The 20,063-nt window shown below is 49.4% G+C and overlaps 4 protein-coding genes across 4 annotated transcripts; 2 read left to right on the top strand and 2 right to left on the bottom strand.

Annotated features, from left to right (window-relative positions):
- Positions 1-276: 276 nt before the first annotated feature.
- Positions 277-2,203, top strand: CCT6 (T-complex protein 1 subunit zeta; the record flags this gene model as incomplete). The annotated part of the gene is made up of 7 exons (XM_044814417.1): positions 277-318; positions 366-545; positions 604-777; positions 828-1,523; positions 1,573-1,876; positions 1,925-2,115; positions 2,162-2,203. The coding sequence occupies 7 exons, from the start codon at positions 277-279 to the stop codon at positions 2,201-2,203; spliced, it is 1,629 nt and encodes a 542-aa protein (XP_044668567.1).
- Positions 2,204-2,546: 343 nt separating this feature from the next.
- KY384_005918 (uncharacterized protein) lies at positions 2,547-9,837 on the top strand (the record flags this gene model as incomplete). Its single annotated transcript, XM_044814416.1, has 9 exons — positions 2,547-5,611; positions 5,662-5,922; positions 6,378-6,475; positions 6,536-6,628; positions 6,679-6,797; positions 6,851-7,070; positions 7,127-7,227; positions 7,277-8,047; positions 8,677-9,837. 9 exons carry the CDS (start codon positions 2,547-2,549, stop codon positions 9,835-9,837), a joined length of 5,889 nt encoding a protein of 1,962 aa, XP_044668566.1.
- Positions 9,838-10,130: 293 nt separating this feature from the next.
- KY384_005917 (uncharacterized protein) lies at positions 10,131-11,885 on the bottom strand (the record flags this gene model as incomplete). The annotated part of the gene is made up of 5 exons (XM_044814415.1): positions 10,131-10,328; positions 10,378-10,869; positions 10,945-11,455; positions 11,505-11,605; positions 11,628-11,885. The coding sequence occupies 5 exons, from the start codon at positions 11,883-11,885 to the stop codon at positions 10,131-10,133; spliced, it is 1,560 nt and encodes a 519-aa protein (XP_044668565.1).
- A 601-nt stretch (positions 11,886-12,486) lies between these two features.
- Positions 12,487-18,331, bottom strand: KY384_005916 (uncharacterized protein; the record flags this gene model as incomplete). Its single annotated transcript, XM_044814414.1, has 4 exons — positions 12,487-12,778; positions 12,833-16,804; positions 16,834-18,114; positions 18,165-18,331. The coding sequence occupies 4 exons, from the start codon at positions 18,329-18,331 to the stop codon at positions 12,487-12,489; spliced, it is 5,712 nt and encodes a 1,903-aa protein (XP_044668564.1).
- Between the last annotated feature and the right edge of the window lie 1,732 nt (positions 18,332-20,063).

The raw sequence follows: 20,063 nt of genomic DNA, 5'->3' as shown, positions 1-20,063 counted from the left end.
TGTCGAGACCAATAAGCTGATCGTAAGAAGATCAAGATCTGAGCAATGGAAGAAGCTTAGGCAGTACGGAATACCAAAAGCCGCCAAGTGCGACTGAATTTTCGGTCGCACTTCTCGGCAAGCTTCCCGCGGCACAACGACCCAAACGCGCCCCCATTCGCGTCTACAGAAAAGCTCTAGAATTAAACGCAAGAAATCTACTACTGAGGGCCCATACAGCTTCAACAGGTTACGATACCACCCTCATCCTTTACGAGAGTACTCCGACACACTAGCATGTCTGCCGCCCAGCTTTTAAACCCTAAGGCAGAATCGCGCGTGAGAAAGCTATGCCAGCCCGCAGAGTCGTGACTGATGCCTACTAGAGACGTGGAGAAGCGTTGAAGGTCAACATTTCCGCAGGAGAAGGCTTGCAAGATGTTTTGAAATCGAATCTTGGTCCTTCGGGGACCATAAAAATGCTGGTCGACGGTGCAGGGGCAATCAAGCTCACGAAGGATGGAAATGTCCTGCTACGAGAGATGCAGATACAAAGTCCTACCGCAGTATGTCATCTATCTCAGACTTTCACGCCTCGGCGAAGATCAAAGCTGAGAATCTGAGGTTATGATAGCTCGAGCAGCCACCGCCCAAGACGACATAACGGGCGACGGCACAACATCCGTCGTTCTCATGGTTGGGGAGCTCTTGAAGCAAGCAGATAGATACATAACCGAAGGCCTTCATCCACGGATGATCACGGACGGCTACGAGATAGCGAAGACCGAAACCCTCAAGGTGCGCAAGAAGAAGCCCCACCTTGACTAGTAGCTCATGCTTCCGCCTAGTTTCTCGACAGCTTCAAGCTAAAGCGTGAGGTCGACCGTGAGCTTCTACTTTCCGTTGCTCGAACTTCTCTCGCAACTAAGCTGAATAATGCGCTCGCGGAACGACTGACGCCTGCAATTGTCGATGCTGTCCTTTCAATTTATCGGCCCCCAGCAAAGCCAGATCTGTTTATGGTAGAAATCATGCAGATGCAACATCGAAGTGCTTCTGATACAACACTTATAAAGGGACTGGCGCTCGATCATGGCGCAAGGCATCCTGACATGCCAAAGCGGGTCGAGAACGCGTTTATACTCACCCTCAATGTCAGTTTGGAATACGAAAAGTCCGAAGTGAACTCTGGATTCTATTATTCGAGTGCAGACCAAAGAGAAAAGCTTGTCGAGAGCGAACGAAGATTCGTGGATGACAAGCTCCGTAAGATTGTTGACCTGAAGAAGGAGGTCTGCGGAAATGATCCCAAAAAGGGATTTGTGGTCATAAATCAGAAAGGCATTGATCCACTCAGTCTTGACGTGCTTGTAAAGAACGGTATATTTGCACTCAGGCGGGCTAAGCGGAGGAACATGGAACGACTTCAACTCATTTGTGGAGGCGCAGCCATGAACAGCGTGGAAGACCTAACACCAGATGTTTTGGGCTGGGCAGGTCAAGTTTATGAACATCAACTCGGGGAGGAAAAATATACTTTTATCGTACGTATATCTTTCAAGTCTCTCAATGACGGACTAAGGAGTACTCTAGGAAGATGTCAAAGACCCCAAATCGGTGACTCTACTCATCAAAGGACCAAATGCGCATACCATTATGCAGATCAAGGATGCTGTACGTGACGGTCTAAGGAGTGCGTACAACATGATAATCGACAAAAGCGTTGTTCCAGGAGCTGGCGCATTTCAGATAGCGTGCGCAGCACACTTACATGGTGAGGCTTTCCGACGAGAAGTCAAAGGTAAGGCGAAGTATGGTGTGTCCGCGTTCGCCGACGCGCTACTTATTATACCAAAGACTCTAGCCGCCAATTCCGGGCACGATATACAGGATAGCTGTGAGCTTGACCATGCTGAGTGCGAGGTAGTGCTGACATCCGTGAAAGTGGCCGCATTACAAGATGAGAACGCTGAAGGGAATACCGTCGGATTAAACTTGGTTACGGGCGAGCCCATGGATCCAGTTCAAGAAGGCGTCTACGACTCCTTCCGAGTCCTAAGGAATTGTATAGCTTCCAGTGCCGGCATAGCTTCAAACTTGCTGCTTTGCGATGAATTGTTAAAGGCGAGACAGATGGTGAACATCCCCTCATTATCACCATGTTCTTGCTAATGCTGCGTAGAGTAAATCACAGGGTCCAGGACCTGGCGACGGGGAGGGTTGAGATCATGGAAGACTCGAGAGAGTACCTTGGCTGCATTTAGCAAAGATACGTGAAGCATTCTAGATGATTATGGTGTAGCAATTGCTTGTAGGCCCTAGTTGTCTTAGTTAGCAGATAACGCCTAGCCCCTATATGGAAGGATTGAAGCCCGAGGAGGGCCCCTGAGTTGTGCCACCATGTGGGGCAAAGACCTAAGAGGAAGAGTCTCTAGCCAAGCTCAGGTCTGATCTATCACTGGCTTCCAAGTCCGCTGCTCACAGTCACGATGCCAACTTAATTGACCCCCATCCTTCCCACATGGTCGTCCGGTCATTGAGTCCATGCGTCACCACGAAGCTCAAAGATGTTCCGCCTACGACGATATCGCGTATTCATCGTTTTTGCTGTCATAGTCATAGGAATTGTATACCACTTCAAGGGTATAGAAGACTTTCAGAATGCTGGCGCAGCCAGCGTTGAAGGATTAAGGAGATTTGGTCATAAGGTGGACTCGCCAAAAGACAAATTGAACGACTCGGAGAAGAATGATTCAAACGAACGATTCGATAGTTCAGGGGTGGCAGTCTCTTTGGTAGAATCCGGAGCCGCTCGTCCATCGCTTACCACCGCAACGGTAAACGTGATCAACGAAGGGTTCTCGAACAACATCAAATCTTCTTCCCCAGCCAAAGGAGCCCTGCCACATGACGAGAAGATTTCAAGCTCTGGAGGGACCCAGAAGTCTTTCAATGCTGGCAAGAAGTTCGGGACGAAGCTTAATGAAACATCAGCAAGGTCAAAAGACGTCCTTTCAGACCACCCTTTCCTCAGCAAGCCTACTCCTGTGGATAAAGCTGTCGAGGATCCGGCAGACCCAGTCACGCACAACGAAGGCGGGGGGAAAGGAAGAAAGGAGATCATTGAAGACTCTACTGCTGATAAAATCTATTGGTCTCCTGTCCCGGAGAACTTTCCTGTGCCTACAGAAAGCCTTCTCCAGTTGCCGACTGGCAAGCCAAATCCAATTCCCAAAGTTCAGCACGACTTCAAGACAACAGGAACTAGCGGAGATCTCGCTCAGCAAGATAAACTTGACAGGATTAAGGAAACATTCACGTTCTCCTGGGGCGGATACAAGGAAAAGGCTTGGATGCAGGACGAACTATCCCCAGTCTCAGGAAAATACCGCAATCCATTTTGTGGATGGGCAGCAACACTCGTTGATAGCTTGGATACACTCTGGCTCATGGATCTGAAAGACGAGTTCGATAAGGCTGTTGAGGCTGTCCAGAACATTAATTTTACAACCAGTTCAAGAAACGATATTCCTGTCTTTGAGACCGTCATCAGGTATCTTGGGGGACTCATCGGCGCTTACGATATCAGCGGAGGCACCCGGAAGATACTGCTTGACAAAGCCGTTGAATTGGCGGAGGTTCTGATGGGATCATTTGACACACCCAACCGTATGCCGATGATGTACTATCTCTGGAAGCCAACATTCGCTTCACAGCCACATCGTGCGAAGACCAGAGTCGTCCTAGCTGAGATAGGGTCCCTGTCTTTAGAATTCACACGGCTGGCACAGATTACAAAGGAACCCAAGTACTACGATGCTATAGCTCGTATTACCAATGAGTTTGAAATATGGCAGAGCCAGACCAAGCTACCTGGTCTTTGGCCCCTGAAGGTTGATGCTTCGGGGTGCAAGAAGACAAGTTTAGACTCATCAACCTCCCCTCATGCTGCAGGGAGGGAGATGAGATCGAACAAAACCCTTTCATTACCGGAAAAGGCAGCTGCAAACCGCATCGCCGCTGCAAATACGGAAGTCATGGACGGCGGCTCGATTTCAAAATTAAGTGGAAAGTCATCACATGATTCTTTCGAAGAGAACGGGGATCAGAGAGTTGTGGAGGCCGACGCTGAGAAATCCATCACCCGCCGAAAAGGGCCTTCTTTGACTCCTCCTCAAGGCGGAGAGATTCATGAGCGAGAAATTCTGTCCCGCTCTTCGGCGTCGGAATCCGCGACTTCCACAAAAGCAGGAGAAGATATCAAGTCAAAAAAGCCGGAGTGTGAGGCCCAAGGCTTCAATTCCCCACCTTACAGTGCCAGCGAAGAGTTTACGCTTGGTGGAATGGCTGACTCCACATATGAGTACTTGCCGAAAGAATACATGCTATTAGGTGGCTTGGAGCCGAAATATGAATCTATGTATAAGAAGGCAGCTGACGCGGCGACAAAACATCTAATCTTCCGACCAATGATTCCGGATGACAAGCGCAAAATCCTCCAAGCTGGTCTTCTCAAAACAAGCGGAAAGGAGGGATCAGATGACAAACAAGGCTTCCGGCCAGAAGGTTCGCATTTGTCGTGCTTTATTGGGGGCATGTTTGCCGTGGGTGCAAAGATATTCGACCGAGAAGAAGATATGGACATTGCTAAGCAGCTGACCGATGGCTGTGTTTGGGCCTACGAAGCTACTAATACTGGCATCATGCCAGAAATATTTTTATCTATCCCGTGTGCAGACCTCGAGGTCTGTCCATGGAACGAAACGTTATGGAAAGAGACGCTGGACCCTCAAGGCCTCCAGAGAGAAGTCCAACTGTTCAAGCAGAAAGAGCAGCAAGTACTCAGTAGCGGTGCGCAACCGGCTAGAGCTCCAGCAAAGGGAGCTCAAGAGTCTACCATCAAGACGGACAAATCAAAATTTGCAGATCGTGAGAGTCTAGCCAACGACGTTGACAAATTAAGTGACTCAAAATTCAATCGGAATGTTACCAAGGTCGATCAAGCTGGTCACGAAGAGGATATTCCGGACAATACTCCTGGCAAGTCGCCATCTATCATCCAGGCGAACCATAGAGACAAGCTTCTTAAAGATTCTAGTAATGTCGATGAGGAGCCATTGCTTGGGAGCGGGCACACCGCTTCTGAGCAAGCGAGCGACGAGGAAACCCCACGGCCCGGATCATCGAAGGACGCGCTCAAACGTCGTCAACTTGGAGAAGTAAACGAGGAGCCCGTAACGTCCAAACCAAAGGTTCCTGAAAATAGTTTGAAAACTAGTAAAGGCTCCACGAGTGGGGAAGCAGATAAGAGTGCCAATTTGAAGCCAGAGTCAGACGACGATTCTCAAGTTGATTCTGCCAGCAATGGACCTGAAGCTGAGGACACCGCGAAAATATTGTCTGTACAAGACTCAGATTCAGGAACAACGAACCCCAACTATAGGAACGCCTCGTCATCGGGTACTGCTACGTCAGGGAAGCTTACCCCAACAGAAGTCAACTCTACCAAGGCTGCTTCGCATCCCAGTGAACCCGCGTATATGACGCATGATGAGTATGTGAAGCATCGCATGGAAAAGGAGAGATTGCCCCTTGGGATGTCAAAAGTGGTCAGTGGTCGTTACATTTTGCGGTAGGCGATCTACAATAGCACGACGGGATGTAGTACTGATTTCCATTTAGGCCTGAAGCCATCGAGTCCGTCTTCATATTATATCGTGCCACCGGAGACGATTATTGGCGCAAGGAGGGCTGGAAAATGTTCACAGCGGTTGAGAAATACACCAACGCGACCTATGGAGCTTCAGCGATTCGGGATGTGACCAACGTCGAGAAACCCAAGTATCTCGACGAGATGGAGTCCTTCTGGCTTGCAGAGACCTTGAAGTACTTTTATCTCCTGTACAGCGATCCTACAGTTTTCAGCCTAGACGATTATGTGCTGTTAGTGACCCTTACCCAACCCATACCGCGATTTCCATGCTAATATTTGATCAGCAACACGGAGGCGCATCCCTTCAAACGGCCCAAATGAGGTTGTTTCGCATGGTATGTTACAATTTTCAGCGTTCGTTGCATTGGGATCCGGATGATAGATACCCTGCATTCACGAGGCGTTTTGACATGTTGGATTGTGATATGATTAACAAAGAGTAGAGCAGCTACTATGTACGATTAGAGATACCATCCCGTATCCTGTGATGCGGTTTTGGTAACGTAATCTTGTAAAGCTTGGTCTTCTTGATCTAAGTGTAAAGCGTAGTCCTACTCTAGTTCAAGACGAAGCCAAATCCTCAGTATTGACTGAGCGCATGATCCGCACTTGCCGCTCGGACACCATTGCCAAAACATTGTTGCTCTGGAAAGAATGCGCGTGAAATTCTCGCCCTAGGTCACAGGCTCCCGGTGCCATGGGCTCTGATCGAAGAGCTCGGCAGCGAAAGAATGGAATTCGAGGTGTCTTATTCTCTTGAGAATGAGCAGCAGTTCTGGGATGGTGTGTAAGCCACACGATCCAACGGCTCGTTGTGCCCCAGTTTTCACAATTGATTTACAGAACTTGATGATATCCTGTCGGTGCAGTGCGAGGAGCATGAATTGATCGATAACGTCTTGAGATCCTACCTTACTTTCACGACAAACTTCAAAGGTGAGAGCACGCCTGATGCTTGCACCGACTTGCGCCGACTTCGCACACAGGAGAATACGTCCAGACCGAAAATGATATCGCTCGCTGCTCGTATCGGCTACTCCAGTCCGCTGTATTCAATGCCCATAAGGAGTATGTGCGCCGGCAGATTGTCAATAGCCTTGTACAGGTGAGTACCATGCCCATCGACTCCAGTGCGAACGACGATTAAAACGATGTCAGGAAGACTCGCCAGACACGTTGCACTTCATTGCCGCTTTCCTTTTGTACGACGGCCGAGGTAATGAAGCGACTTATGAGATGCTGAACGAAGAGGGCGGTTTTCCGCGTTTAATAGAGCTCATACAAGAGAGGAAAGAGGATGGGGTGGGCTTGCATAGGACTTTATTAGAGCTTCTGTACGAAATGGCGCGAATTCAGCGACTGAAGACCGAAGACTTAAGTCAGTCATCCTTCATCTCCATCCTATGCAGGATGTTGTTGACAAGGGGACTGCAGTCTTGATTGAGGACGACTTTGTTATGTATATGTTCGGGATCATCGAGGGTTTATCTGACGACGTCAATGATCCCTATCTGTACCCTGTCGTACGAGTACTGGTAGACTTGCTCCATTGATCTACTTGTGTTGGAATGCTAATGCCTGCAGCTTGTTCTCAACGAGCAATATATGGTCTGTGCTCACGATCCATCCCAACAGCTCGACAATACAGAACCACCCCTCACGAACAAAGTCATCAAGGTCTTAGCTACCTCTGGGTCGGCGTACAAAAGTTTTGGGCAAAACATCATCCTCCTGCTCAACCGTGAAAGCGAGACCTCTCTCCAGCTTCTTATCCTGAAGCTGCTTTACCTCCTCTTCACCAGTCCCTCAACTTATGAGTACTTTTATACCAACGACTTACATGTGCTGTTGGACATTATTTTAAGGAATTTGCTAGACCTCCCTCCATCGTCTTCCGCCTTGCGGCACACCTATCTTCGGGTTCTTTACCCTTTCCTCTGCCATACGCAGCTTAAACAACCACCTCATTACAAGCGAGACGACATCCTACGCCTGTTGACCATACTCAGTGGCGGGGCCTTGAACCATTTTGGAGCCGTAGATCAGACGACCCAGCGACTAGTCAATCGCTGCTCCAAGGTAAGCTGGCTCAAAGGCGAAAAGTCAGATGATTCCGAGACTGCTGAGCATGTTCTAAAGTTAGAACACAAGAGCCTACGCGTTGGGAGTATGGATAAAGCGATGGAGAGCTCCATGAGCGTCATTGAAGTAGCAGCTCAAAGAAGTAAGCCCGGAGTGCAGACACCGAGCAACGAGGACACCACGGCAGCGACGACGAAAAGTGCGGCGGTGCCAAGTTTGGTCCACAAGGGGAACGACATGACGGAGGGGAGTCCATTTGAAGCTGAGGGGGAGGTTTTGCACAAACCTTGACTCCTATCAACATTCTGACTCCAGGCACGCTGTTCTGCAAGGCACCTACCGACCATAAGACTTTTTGCCTTCGGCGAATTTGTATCTGTATGTGGCTTATACACTTCCATACGCACCTGGCCTTGAGAGTCGCTTGAACTAAGCTCAAACGGATCTTCTTTCCACCAGACACTTTGCCCCCTAATGTCTTTTCTACTGTGCTTATGAAAGAATAACAAAGCGTTTCATCACTCAGTGTCATGGTATTACGTTTGCTATTCCTCTACGCCACCTGACGCACTGCATTCCTCACATATGGCTACATTCCTGATTGTTAAGCAGCAAATGAAACCTTTCTTGAGCAGTCATTATGCCTTAAATGACAAGAATCTGTCGCCGCAAGCGTGGTGCTGATTAGAGTCCGGTGGATAAAGCCTTCATTATTCTGATTGCAACAAAGCGTCCTATACGGCGTTCCTCTCGAGATTTTGGATATTCTTACAACCTCGCTGAGAGTACCGTTCGAATACCATGATGAAGAATTGGCCGGTGGTGGCCCTTTATGCACTGCAAGTTGCGCACTTGGTTGCATCGCAACATCACCGTATTCTAGCTTTCTGTTTGCACTGCAGAGCACGCTGATCAATCCTTTAGACGAGATTCGACATAAACATCGCAAGCGAGAGGACAAAGCACAAGACGTGGCGGCGACAGCCGATGCAGCAGGTTCTTCGGATACGAGCCACATCGTGGTCTACGTTGATGACAACAACGAAGTGCTATCAAGTTCGACTGTAGATGACACCCAAGCTGACCCAACACCTGCCGATCTTATGCCAAGGGATCATAAGCAGCAAGGCGCTAAACAGGCGGCAGTATCGGTGGACTCTTCCCAACAAACGAACAGCGATGGAAATGGGCCTTCGGGAGCAGCGAACGAGCAAGTAGGAAACGGAGGAGGAGCGAAAGCCGGAGCAGCTAAGGGTGGAGGAGATATCACAGGGAACAGCCAGATTTCGTTCAATTCTGGCGTCGCCTACTCCCCGTACAAAGCCAACAAAGCATGCAAATCAGCGCAAGAAGTTGCACAAGACCTAAACAACATTGGAGAGTACGATGTAATTCGGCTCTACGGAACAGACTGTAATCAGGTCTCAAATGTGGTCCAAGCCGTCAAGGGCAGCATTAAAATCTTCGCGGGCATTTACAATATCGACAAGATTCAGGATGAAGTTAATACTATAGCCTCCGGGATCGGGGGCAATTGGGGCGCTATCAAGGCTGTCAGTGTGGGAAATGAGCTTGTCAACAGCGGTGTAGCTTCTGTCGAGAAGGTGACAGCAGCTCTGGCTACGGCTCGCCAGGCCTTGAAGTCCCAGGGTTACACCGGTCCTGTTGCCATTGTCGATACGATGGTGGCCTTGAAGGCCAACCCAAAACTTTGTCAGTTATCGGACTTCTGCGGAATTAACTGCCATGCCTTCTTCGATGGCAATGTCCAGCCGGCCGGAGCAGGGCAGTTCGTCACGGATTGGGCGAACGAGATCTCTCAAGCTGCTGGTGGAAAGACCTTTGTGATCACTGAGTCGGGTTGGCCAACTCAGGGGACTGCCAATAATTTGGCTGTACCAGGACAACAGCAGCAGCAACAGGCGATTCAGAGTCTGCAGAAGAGCTTCAGCAGCAACCTGATTCTTCTGGGGCTGTACAATGATGATTGGAAGCAGGATAACGCGAACACGCATAGTGCGGAGAAATTTTGGGGCATCAAAGGTCAAGCTCCTGCCCATTGAGGTGGAAAGGGGCGAAACCAATTAGCCCAAATAATGACACTTCTGCTCGAGTATCTCCTATATTCAAGTTCGGGCTCTTGCTTATAGCAAGCCAAAATCCTAGCATTGTGATACTTTAGCAATTAGGATGCCGTCTCATACAATCAGCCCAGTTCTGATTCTTCATACTTCATAGCGAGGCCATCAGCTTACGGACAGCGCAGGAAGGCCCACGGAAGTAATCCTACTCGTATTTTCCTGATAATCAGAGTAAATACAGCAGGATGTCTTCCATTGCAGTGGGCCTCTGGCCCTTACCTACGGGACTTCATGACCTTAGTAATGGCATGCCTGATTGTAGTACCTGCACGTTCGATTTCCTTCTTGGTGAGGCCTGATGTGACGCAGACCTTGAGCGCTGGTTCCAGTTCCCATCCAACCTTCTTGGCCGCCGTATACTGCCCTCGTGGCATGCTCTTGAGCCTGGTAATTAGGACACTGTTTGCCAGCGCCTATGGAATTCGTTAGCCAAAAACACTATTTGCGGGTCAAAGAATGTACCTCGTCTACTATATCTTGTAATATTTGCTCCTGGTCAGCAACGCTCCACTTGCGGCTGGCTACCAGCTCTGGTTTCACAGCCAAAATCATAATGGGATTGTAAGGGGAGCTCGTGCAGTTCACCCATTCACTCCGAGGATCCAATTGCGTCCACATACTCCTAATGTTTTCTCGCACGGGCGAGATCATATCCGGATTCATTCGTAGCATACTGATCACCTCGCTAGCTGTCGTTGCAAGCATGGCCGGCAAAGCAGCAGAAAAAGTGTAGGCTGCGGCGGAGATTCTCTGATGCTCTACTATTTCGTGTGAGCCAGCGCAAAAGCCTCCACCAGCGCAGAGAGGGCCTGCTAGGGAGCCAATGATCATATCTACATCATTCGCATCGACTTTTTGATGCTCTGTGATCCCACCACCCGTGCGACCAATGACACCATACGACCAAGTTTCATCAAGGATCAAGCGGAACTTATAGCGAAGCTTAAGGGCGATCTGTATCCCCGAGAGTCAGCTGTCAGATCGACAAGGTCAAGTGCGTCAAGGCAGATCGCCATTTAGAGATCTTACAATTTGCGGTAGATCCAGCAGATCACCCACGTTTTCACTCAGACCCTCCGTGACGATAAAGCGCCTGGTCAAAGGCTTCCTCGCCTGCTCCTTGACCACCTTTTCGAGCACCCTCCTTAGATCATCCAGATCATTATGTTCATACCACCACACGGAGCTCCGGGAGATCTGGATCCCCTTTCTAACGGCATAATTGACCGCTTTGTCGGCAACAATGATATCGCCTCGTTTACTGAATGCAGGGATCACGCTGCTTATGGTAGAGAACGCCTGAGCATAGACGATGCAGGCTGGAGCGCCAAGATGCGACGCAATGTCCGCTTCAGTCTTGATGTGTACGTCCTGGGTCCCGTAGAATCCAGGAGGGGAGCATGGCCCAACTCCGTACGTACGCAAAACCTGTATGGCCTTTTCTTTGAGGCTCTCGTTGCCTACTAGATTGTAGAAATTGTAAGAGGCGAGATTCGTGACCGTTCGTCCATTCGACAGCTTGGATTTAGGTCCGGTGGGTCTGTCTCGCGGTCAGGGTGGCTTGCATTCAAGGCAACAAGCTGCATTACCCTACTATAACTGGCCTTTTTTCGTTCTCTGCTTCCTCAAATGGTGTCTGTGCCGCCACAAGAGGCTCTGGTGTCCAGTCGTCAACAAGCTCGTCAATCTCCTGCAGAACGTTAGAATTAGACTTGGGCAAAGTTGATGACATTTTTTACTTCATCCGATAGCTTTACGAAGCTACCATTTTGAGGCTTGTATGAAGGTGCGAGCAAGTATCGGACGGCAAACAAGAATAGAATCAATTCAACAGCGGAGCGGACAGGGTCGTCTTGATAGCTTGATTTGACATAGCGTAGGAAGATTGCAGAACCCGGCAGCTTTTGGAAATGGACTGATATCGTGTCCAACACTTCGCTCAGCCAATTTTGCGCATCATGTAAATCCATTGAGAGCTTGACATGTTCAGGGGGAAGGCTCTCGCAGCGAGTGAACTACGGCGGCTTCCCTGCGGAAGCTTCCCCATCTAGGTCGTCTAACTCCGCTTCTTCACACAAATACAACATCAATTAAGAACGGAACACGGAGAACGAAGAGCAGAGGAATTCAGCGTTTAGGGCCAGTGTACAAGTACAAAAAAGCTACTTCCATGGAAGAATCAAATGCTCTATTTTTGCTATCATATTCCCAAATCGTCATCAGCTACAACAAGGCCTTGTGAGGCCAATCCATCTCTAGCAACGCGTAACCATGCAGGACAACGGCTCGGCCAGTATACGTCCTGGTGCGCCAACTAGCAAGGTAGCTCGGGACTCGTTGCCCAGAGACTTGGGCTTCATGGTCACCCCGTTGTTTCCCCTGATAAGAAGCAACGGCGTCTTCACTTCTGCGCCAATGTACCACAAAGCCCGGTAAAGCATAGACGTTGAGTTGCCTGATGTGCCGTCATTAAAAACCTTTAGAACGAGCCAACAAGCTCATGGATCCATCGTATGTTTATTTTGTACAATTCTATCATCCTTCTTGCAATCGTTTCCCTCTGTCAACTGCTTAGCCTGTTGTTGCGGCTGCCTTACCGCCGCCCGTAGCACCGGCTCCACCTGCAATAAGATTTGGTCCCGTAGTCTCGCTGGTGGTATCATTGTTGCTCTTGCCAGTAGGTTGCAGGAGGTTCATCGGTATACTAGGCAGGCCTTTGATGAACTTACTAGCGATAGCAGGTCCAGCGATCAACAATAGGAAGATCACAAACATGATGAAATATAGCATGGCGAAGCGGATTACCCTTCGTTTTCTCAGCTTCGACTGCTTGAGCGAATAGATTGGAGGCCGAATTTGGCGGCTATAGGAATATTAGCTGTGTCCTGAAAACTGGAGACTGGTCAAGACAGCGTACCTTGGTCTGAGCCAGAACAACATGACAGAGTGAAACTTGTCGATATAGGGTATGGCAATCACCGGAAGCATGAAGAACATGAGGAAATGTCCCAGTACAAAATCTGCGGCGAACAGTCCAAGCTCCGTAATCTTGCAGAGAAACTCTCGTCCCGGTTGGGAAATCGAGTGCCATCCCATGGCGTACCATTTACCGGTCCACCAAGCAATGTTGGCTGAGTCCGACTTGAACTCGCGAGTTAGAGCCAGAGCGATGATCAACTTATAGATGAAACGTTGGATAGCCACGACAGCGATCATGCCCAACAACGCTTTCGCGAAAACCCAGCCCTCTAGGAAGAACATGACTTCAAAGAATGCGAGAAGCATAATAACGGCGACTCCATGAGCAATTGCGGCTAGTACAGATCCGAACTTTTTGCAGCACATGCTAAGAAGGGGGCCCATACAGCAGGCCATGCCAAAGAGCCCTGCCAGAACGCCAGCATTGATACCAATGGGTGCAAAGGCAACGACCGCTAGGCGAATGAGCGCGTTGGTCGCGGTGGCTCTCTTCACACCTGTTTGAGCATTGATGAAGAGGTATGGTACCAGCGTTACAGCTACAAAGAGAAGAGGGCCGATTATTTCACTCACAAATATGTTGGTGAAATGAGCTCGAGGGATGTCGCCTGAGAGCTTGGATGATGGCTCTCCCAGAATCTTACGCTTGTAGCCAGTTATTCGAGTTCTAGAAAGCCTGCAGAAAGCGATCCAAGAGGAATTATGAGATCTCGAGTTACCACGAGAAAGCCATCTCAGGAAGTCTCGGTAGTCGATGAAAAAGTCGTTCCAGGCAAATTGATGCGGGTTGAAAAGGAAGGGTGAGACACAAAATGCCAAGAGTGAGACCCAGAAATAGACCAATTCAATTCCCCAGATTGTAAGTGTCGCAAAGAGCAGCATCATGAGCATGCGTGACCCGACGTAAATTGAGGGTCCAGCAAACCTAGAATAGAGCACTCCGAATGGTATGCGGGCAGTTGCGAAGCCGCGCCCCGTTCCAATGTAGCGAGCACCACCAAAGGACAGATTCTGGCTGAGCGAGTTGGCGTAGATTTGACAAACGAACACTTCGAAGACAGGTGAGAGTGAGGCGAAATGCTTGGCCAGACGGGTAGCTGCTCTCCAGAACCCTCTTTCGGTCAATTCTTGCACAACCAAGGGAATGAAGGAAATGAAGAACACGATGAAGATAGAGACCACGCAGCGGAAGACCCAATCGAGAATCGGAACAATGTTGGCGCATCCATTCGGGAAAATGGGGTCGGTTGGAGGCTTGTTCTTATCGTAGTGACAGATAATCGTCTCATGACGAAGGGCGCCAAGGTTGATGAGACAAATCATGAACATCTGTACCGAGAAGACGATGAAAAGATTGTTGATGTGGAAACCAGGATGGGCATAGTAGAAGGACAAGAAGCGATCGAGAGGCAATTGGGTGCCGAGATAGTAGTATTCCCGGGACAGCATTTGTTCCCCCATGCCGGTGCCAATCTTGGTTGTAAAGTTCAATATTGAGCCAAAACCAAGATCTCGGCCTTTGCCGCACTGGTAATACTCGCAATGCTTGATGCGTCCACCACGTAGGAGGGCGTTCATGCCGGCATAGATGTCCTCGTTCAGGTGCAAGCCTTTCTGTGCCTTTGATACACCGCCCCGAGTAGTCATGAAAATGCCGTTGAGGAAATCCGGATGTCCGTAATGCAATTTGCCGCCAATCTGAGCCAGCGTACGTGAGAATAAAGTGCCGAAGGTCTGTTCCTTACCAGCGGCAACGTCTCCAAGAATACCAATGTTTTCAGAAAAGATATACTCACGAGCACCGAGGATAGCAACAGGCGTTGTCTCACTCTTTGGTAACCCAGGTGTATATGGAGAAACGTTGTCCGTTGTCATCTCCTCGAACTCCGCCAGTACACTTCGGATTTTGAGGCACTCTTCAAGATAGTTGTCTTGGTTGGCATCAATAAGCTGGATATATTCGCCACGATAGAAGATGATGGCATGATTCTGGTTATCAGATTTACCATCGCCTAGGATAGGATTGCCAGACAGTTGGATTCTAAATTTTGGTCGACGCATGCCGTTGTCCATTAATTCAGAGTGCCCGTCAATAAGTGCAGAATACAGGCGAGGTTCCTCGCCTTCGTTCAGCGGCGGCTCTTCATCAAGGTATGCAATCTGCAAGTCTGGGTAAGCACGTAAGAGGAATTCCGTGTTTTCTCGCTCTTCTTTGTTGAATTTGGCATATCTTTGCATGGAGACAACGATCTTGAATTTTCGACGAGCCATTCGTTCTAGTTCTCTCTCTAACTTATCAGAATTGCCACCGAACATCTGGACGACCTCGGGATTCTCAACTCGATAGAGCAATTTGATAGCACGGCTGTAGTTCATGAAGCCTGAAATGGTCCGGTAAAGCGTTTGAGATCGCAAAGACGCCCAAATTCTAGTACGAAGAGTGTATTCCGGAGCAGCTGATTTAAATCCGATGCAGTAGAAAGGAAGATCGTCAATTTTACTTTTCGCGGTGTCTTTCTCATTCTTCTCATATTCTCCATTGAACTGTGAGGTTTCGTCGGCGAGAATTTTCGTATCCTTCACAAAGCAATCCCACTCGTGAGGGTGCAGTTGCTTGAGATACTCGAGGAGAGTGACCCTAGAATATGGTTCATCTTCGCGTATGATTTCACGTAGAGACAGGAGAATCTTCTCTCCGTAATGAGGAATCAAGACGGTAAAAGTTGGCATGTTGTCGACCGGGAGCGGCTCGGGAATAGGTGTCGAGAGCGATTGTGCGAAGAAGGAGATACGACGTTCAGCCTCGCTTTGCGCTGGGAAGAATTCTGTCTTAAAGGAGTGATCTTCCTGTGAGACAAAGAATGTTGGAGCACGCAGCGTCCGCTTACCCTCTTGTTCCGAGGGGACCTGATGATACAAAAGCTTCTGGACGTGGTCTATGGCCAAGAGGTGCTCTCGATACATGGAGATGACGATGGCGTTCCAAATTTGGGAAATGAGAACTTTCGGCTTGTATTTTATTTCCATGTCCGTTGTTGCAAGAATCTTCGAGTAAACACGTTTTGGCAGGCGGGAGAATATGTTCCTCCATGGTGTCCAGATCGACACACCAAGATAGAAGGAACGCGCCACTGAAAAGACACAGTTCCAGATGATATACCACAGATAGGAATCCAGGAAGAAGAGGCAGATATCGGTCACAAACATCAGACCAAGAAGGATTTTAGGCTGCTGCTTGCAGAGAACATTGCCAAGGATCTTATCACCCGCACACTGCTTGATCTTCATAGTCGAGAGAATCCGAATAGGATCACGGAAGGACAGCGTCAGGAAGAAATAGGATTCGGAAAGCTTAGCGGCGAAGACCAGGACCCAGAGGCCATATGACATCCACATATCATTGCCAGCAAGACGAGGCCAACTTGCAGTGAAAGTCTGGCTCGCCACGTATTGACGAGAATTCTTCTTCATGTAGCTACCAAATAAACCACCAAGCGGCATGATTGCGAAGAAGAAGAAGGTAGCCAATGCGACGAAGAATTGGACTATCCCCAGGACCTTTGCGATGATGGTAGTTTGACTGATACCAAATATGTAGACGCTCGGAGCAATGTTGATGACAAACACACCGAGTAAGAAGAAAAGTCGTCGAGTCAAATGCTGTGCACCAGCCCATTTCCGCGGCACATAAGCCCATTCAACGCAAGACGCAATGATCATCAGCAGAGAGGCAACTGTCCCTCCAAGTCCAACGGCAGACCAAGTTGCAGCTGGCTTCGGTTTGGTACCAAGCTGCTGTTGATAGTGCTTGGTGTAGAAAGTTGGAGAGTTGAACGCAGTGTAAAACCAGAAGATTGTCAAGTGAATGACCCAGATACGGTTGAAATTGACCAGCATGTGAAACCAAGACCTGGTTTCCTTGTAGGTCTTGAAAAACACCTTCTTCCAGGCGACTTGTCCCAGCTTGTTGTAACGCTCCCTGGAGGCAAATCGACTATCCTCGATTTGTCTTCCATGACGATGCGCTCAATTCCCTCTGGATACCAGAAGAGCTGATTGATATCGTCGTAACCAATCACGCTGCTATGGTCTCTCTCTCTCCGCACGTACTTCCCGTCTTCGATTTCATAGCCTTGATCGCGACAGTACTGGTAGAGCGGCGTAATGACATTGTTGAGATACGTAAATTCGTCGATCGGCTCAACACGATTCTGGCACTCAGGGGTGGCTAGATAATCAAGCGCACATTTGTAAATGAAGCACAAGCACTCGGGCATAAACCGAACTTGGTTGGCTTCACCCCAGCAAAGCAAGTACAGTGCCAGCTGGCGTACTCTGTCATGTTGAGACATGCGGTTCATGCGAGTCTTCCATCGATATTCGGCAGCCTCCAGACTGTTGTCGCCTTCAAGACTCTCAAGTGTCTCGTCCTCGCCTTTGGGTTCTTGCTCGGCTTTCTTCTTGGCGGCCCTCCGAGCTTTACGTGTCCGACGGTTGGCTTTGCCAAGCTTCATGTTGGCAAAGCCGACAGCATCATCCAAGTCGAGGTGGGCGGCAAAATACCATCGGCGGTAATTCGCGTTTTCGCCCCCAACATAGTCTGCATGAAGCGACAGAAGGGCTTGATTAGGAGTCATACGAGATGCTCTCGAGTCGAGGAGGGTCATTACATGGTCATATTGATTTCGCATGCTATCACGTTGAAAGCCGAACTTAGCTGTGAGGTCAAGAAATATATCTTCGATTTCTTCTTTCGACACGGGAATTTGAGCTTCGTTCGTCCAGGCAGGATAAGGTTCGCGAGATCTCTGCCCGGCTGGCAGCGCGTTCTGGTAATCCATACCGTATATGGGGGTCGAGGCGCCAGATGATCGGTTGCCCCCGTACGAAATCTGAGAAGAGGGAGGCCGGTATCCCCGACCTTGGCCATCGCCATAGCTATTGTGACGTTCATCGCCACGACCATAATAATCCATCTCGGCCGCTCGCGCCATGTCGGACCTCATAGTGAAATCACTAAAGGTTTCGGAATCTTCTTCAGAATCGTGACCACGGCGTCGAGGCCTTCCGCCTTGGCCGTACCCATGCTGACCGGCAGCAGGAGTACCTTGATCATAATACTGATCATTGTAATAGTCATCTTGATAACCAGGTTGCTGAGCGTCATAGTAGCCACCCTCTTGTTGGTACGGGTTGCTGGCGTCAGCATTATAGTACCCACTGCAAAATGTCAGCTCCTCGACCACAATGGACCTTCTTGGGGAACACACGCTTCGTCGTAGTACCCGCCATTTCCACCACCATGTGCATACTCTTGATTGTCATAGTATCCTTGAGTATGATCGTCTTGGTAGTATGAGTCGGTACCCCCATGGTGTTCGGTAACCCCATGGTGGGCGTAACCTTCGTCGTAATGGCCCTGTGGGTAACCCGACATGATTGTGAGTCTGAGCGCTCAGTACTACAAAGAGTGTCAGAGGCTAGGCGAGAGCTTGCGGGCGCAACAAAGAAGCGTGCTCATGCATTGACCGAATTGAGCGGTCGCGTTAAGACTCACGTTATAGATCGGCCATGAACTTGGTCACGATGATTGATTTGCAATTATCGAAGCGTGTGGCAGTATGTCGCGTATGTTGAAGAAGCTGAAACTTTGGGGTAGCGGAGGCGCGGAGTCGTCGGACGAAACGAGTCGTGCCTTCTTTTCTAAGTTTGCTCGAATATGATTAAGATTACTTTCGTTCGTCACTACAGTCGCACTCGAGCGACGGATGAATGATAGTGATGAGTGATGCTGTTGAATGAAAGTGATGTGGCAGGATTGGGGGGGGAATGATCCCCGTTGTTGATGGCGCCGGTTGCTCCTCGTTACGGTACCTTGGCCAGCGACCGACCAATTTAATGGAACGACAGTGACAACACCTTACTGCAGCCTCGAGCTGACGATGATAGTCGCTCGCGACGAAAGCAGATTGGTGAGAGCAAGATGAGGAGACGAGAAACGAAAGACGGATGTTTGCTGGTGGCGATGGGGGAGAGAAGGGGATGCTGGTGACTAGAAAAGGGAGAAGCAGAAAAAATGCTAAAATGCTGAAATGCTGTAAAGGGCGGTCCCACACCAATCCAAGCTCCTTACGGCTAGCCTGGAATCTCGTTGCTGTTCTTCCCCCGTCGGTTGATTGGCCCGTACACGACCGCTCATAGGAAAAAACCGTCTAGCCGCTTTTGCATACCTGGCTTGAAATCTATTCTCATTCTCTCAAATCTCCAACGGTGCGACTCCCGTATTCACCAATAATGGAGGATCTCTGCAGCTGCTGATCCATCATAGGAGAATCCCCGTCATTTCATACGCTCTCAGGCACTTCATACTCACTCTACCCCATAACACGGCGGCCTTCTATAGAGGGACCTGCAAGCTTTGTCGGAACATGTGGGCGTGCCTCCTGCACCAGTAAGTGCGGCTTAAACCACCCCTGAGGCAGTCGTCGGTCGACGTTATCTCCCATCACGTCCTTTCGCGAGGACGATTGCTTTATGAGAGCACATACATACATACACTCGCGTATTAGTCGGTGTCTATCACTTCTTGCGCACTGCGAGACGAGCACAACAGCTCGTATTCTCAGAACTGAAATGTGATAGAACACCACTAGAGCCAGGATAAAAATAGTCGATTGGGTGGCAAGTTGGACCTAATCAGGCGGGCAGAAGGCGGGTTCAAGCTGCCCACCTCATCTGCCAGGGTTCTTTTTTCTTTCTAGGCTAGAGGTTTTGGCTGTAGTCTAGGTGCCTAGTCCCTGCTTCTTAGAATACTCCTCAAGATCAGGGGTTGCCGGAAAAAGCAGAGACAGTCGAAAACAAGGAGAGCGATCCTCATCCCGGGCGTTCGGCTAGTCTGATACAAGTGCGCCGATAAGTTGGCTTCCGAGTAACGTCAAGGACCCATGTTGAGAGGCCGACGGGGGCGCCCCTTTTACATCGCCAAGCAGTAATTTCCCTGGGCATAAAAGCCTTTACAGAGGAAGGTGGGACACAAACGAGCGTCTCCCTTCTATATACTCCGTGGATGCTACCAGCGTTCTTTGGAGAACTCCAATGTTTCACTCTCACTCTCAGTCCTAGTCCCAAACCCCAACGAGACCGCCGCCCTCATTTCTCAATCCTATAAA

The sequence above is a fragment of the Bacidia gigantensis genome, assembly GCF_019456465.1.
Source record: "Bacidia gigantensis strain McMullin 20006 chromosome Unknown contig_246, whole genome shotgun sequence".
Classification (NCBI taxonomy): Eukaryota; Fungi; Ascomycota; class Lecanoromycetes; order Lecanorales; family Ramalinaceae; genus Bacidia; species Bacidia gigantensis.
The sequence above is the reverse complement of the archived record's forward strand: the minus strand, read 5'-3'. Positions and strand labels throughout refer to the sequence as shown.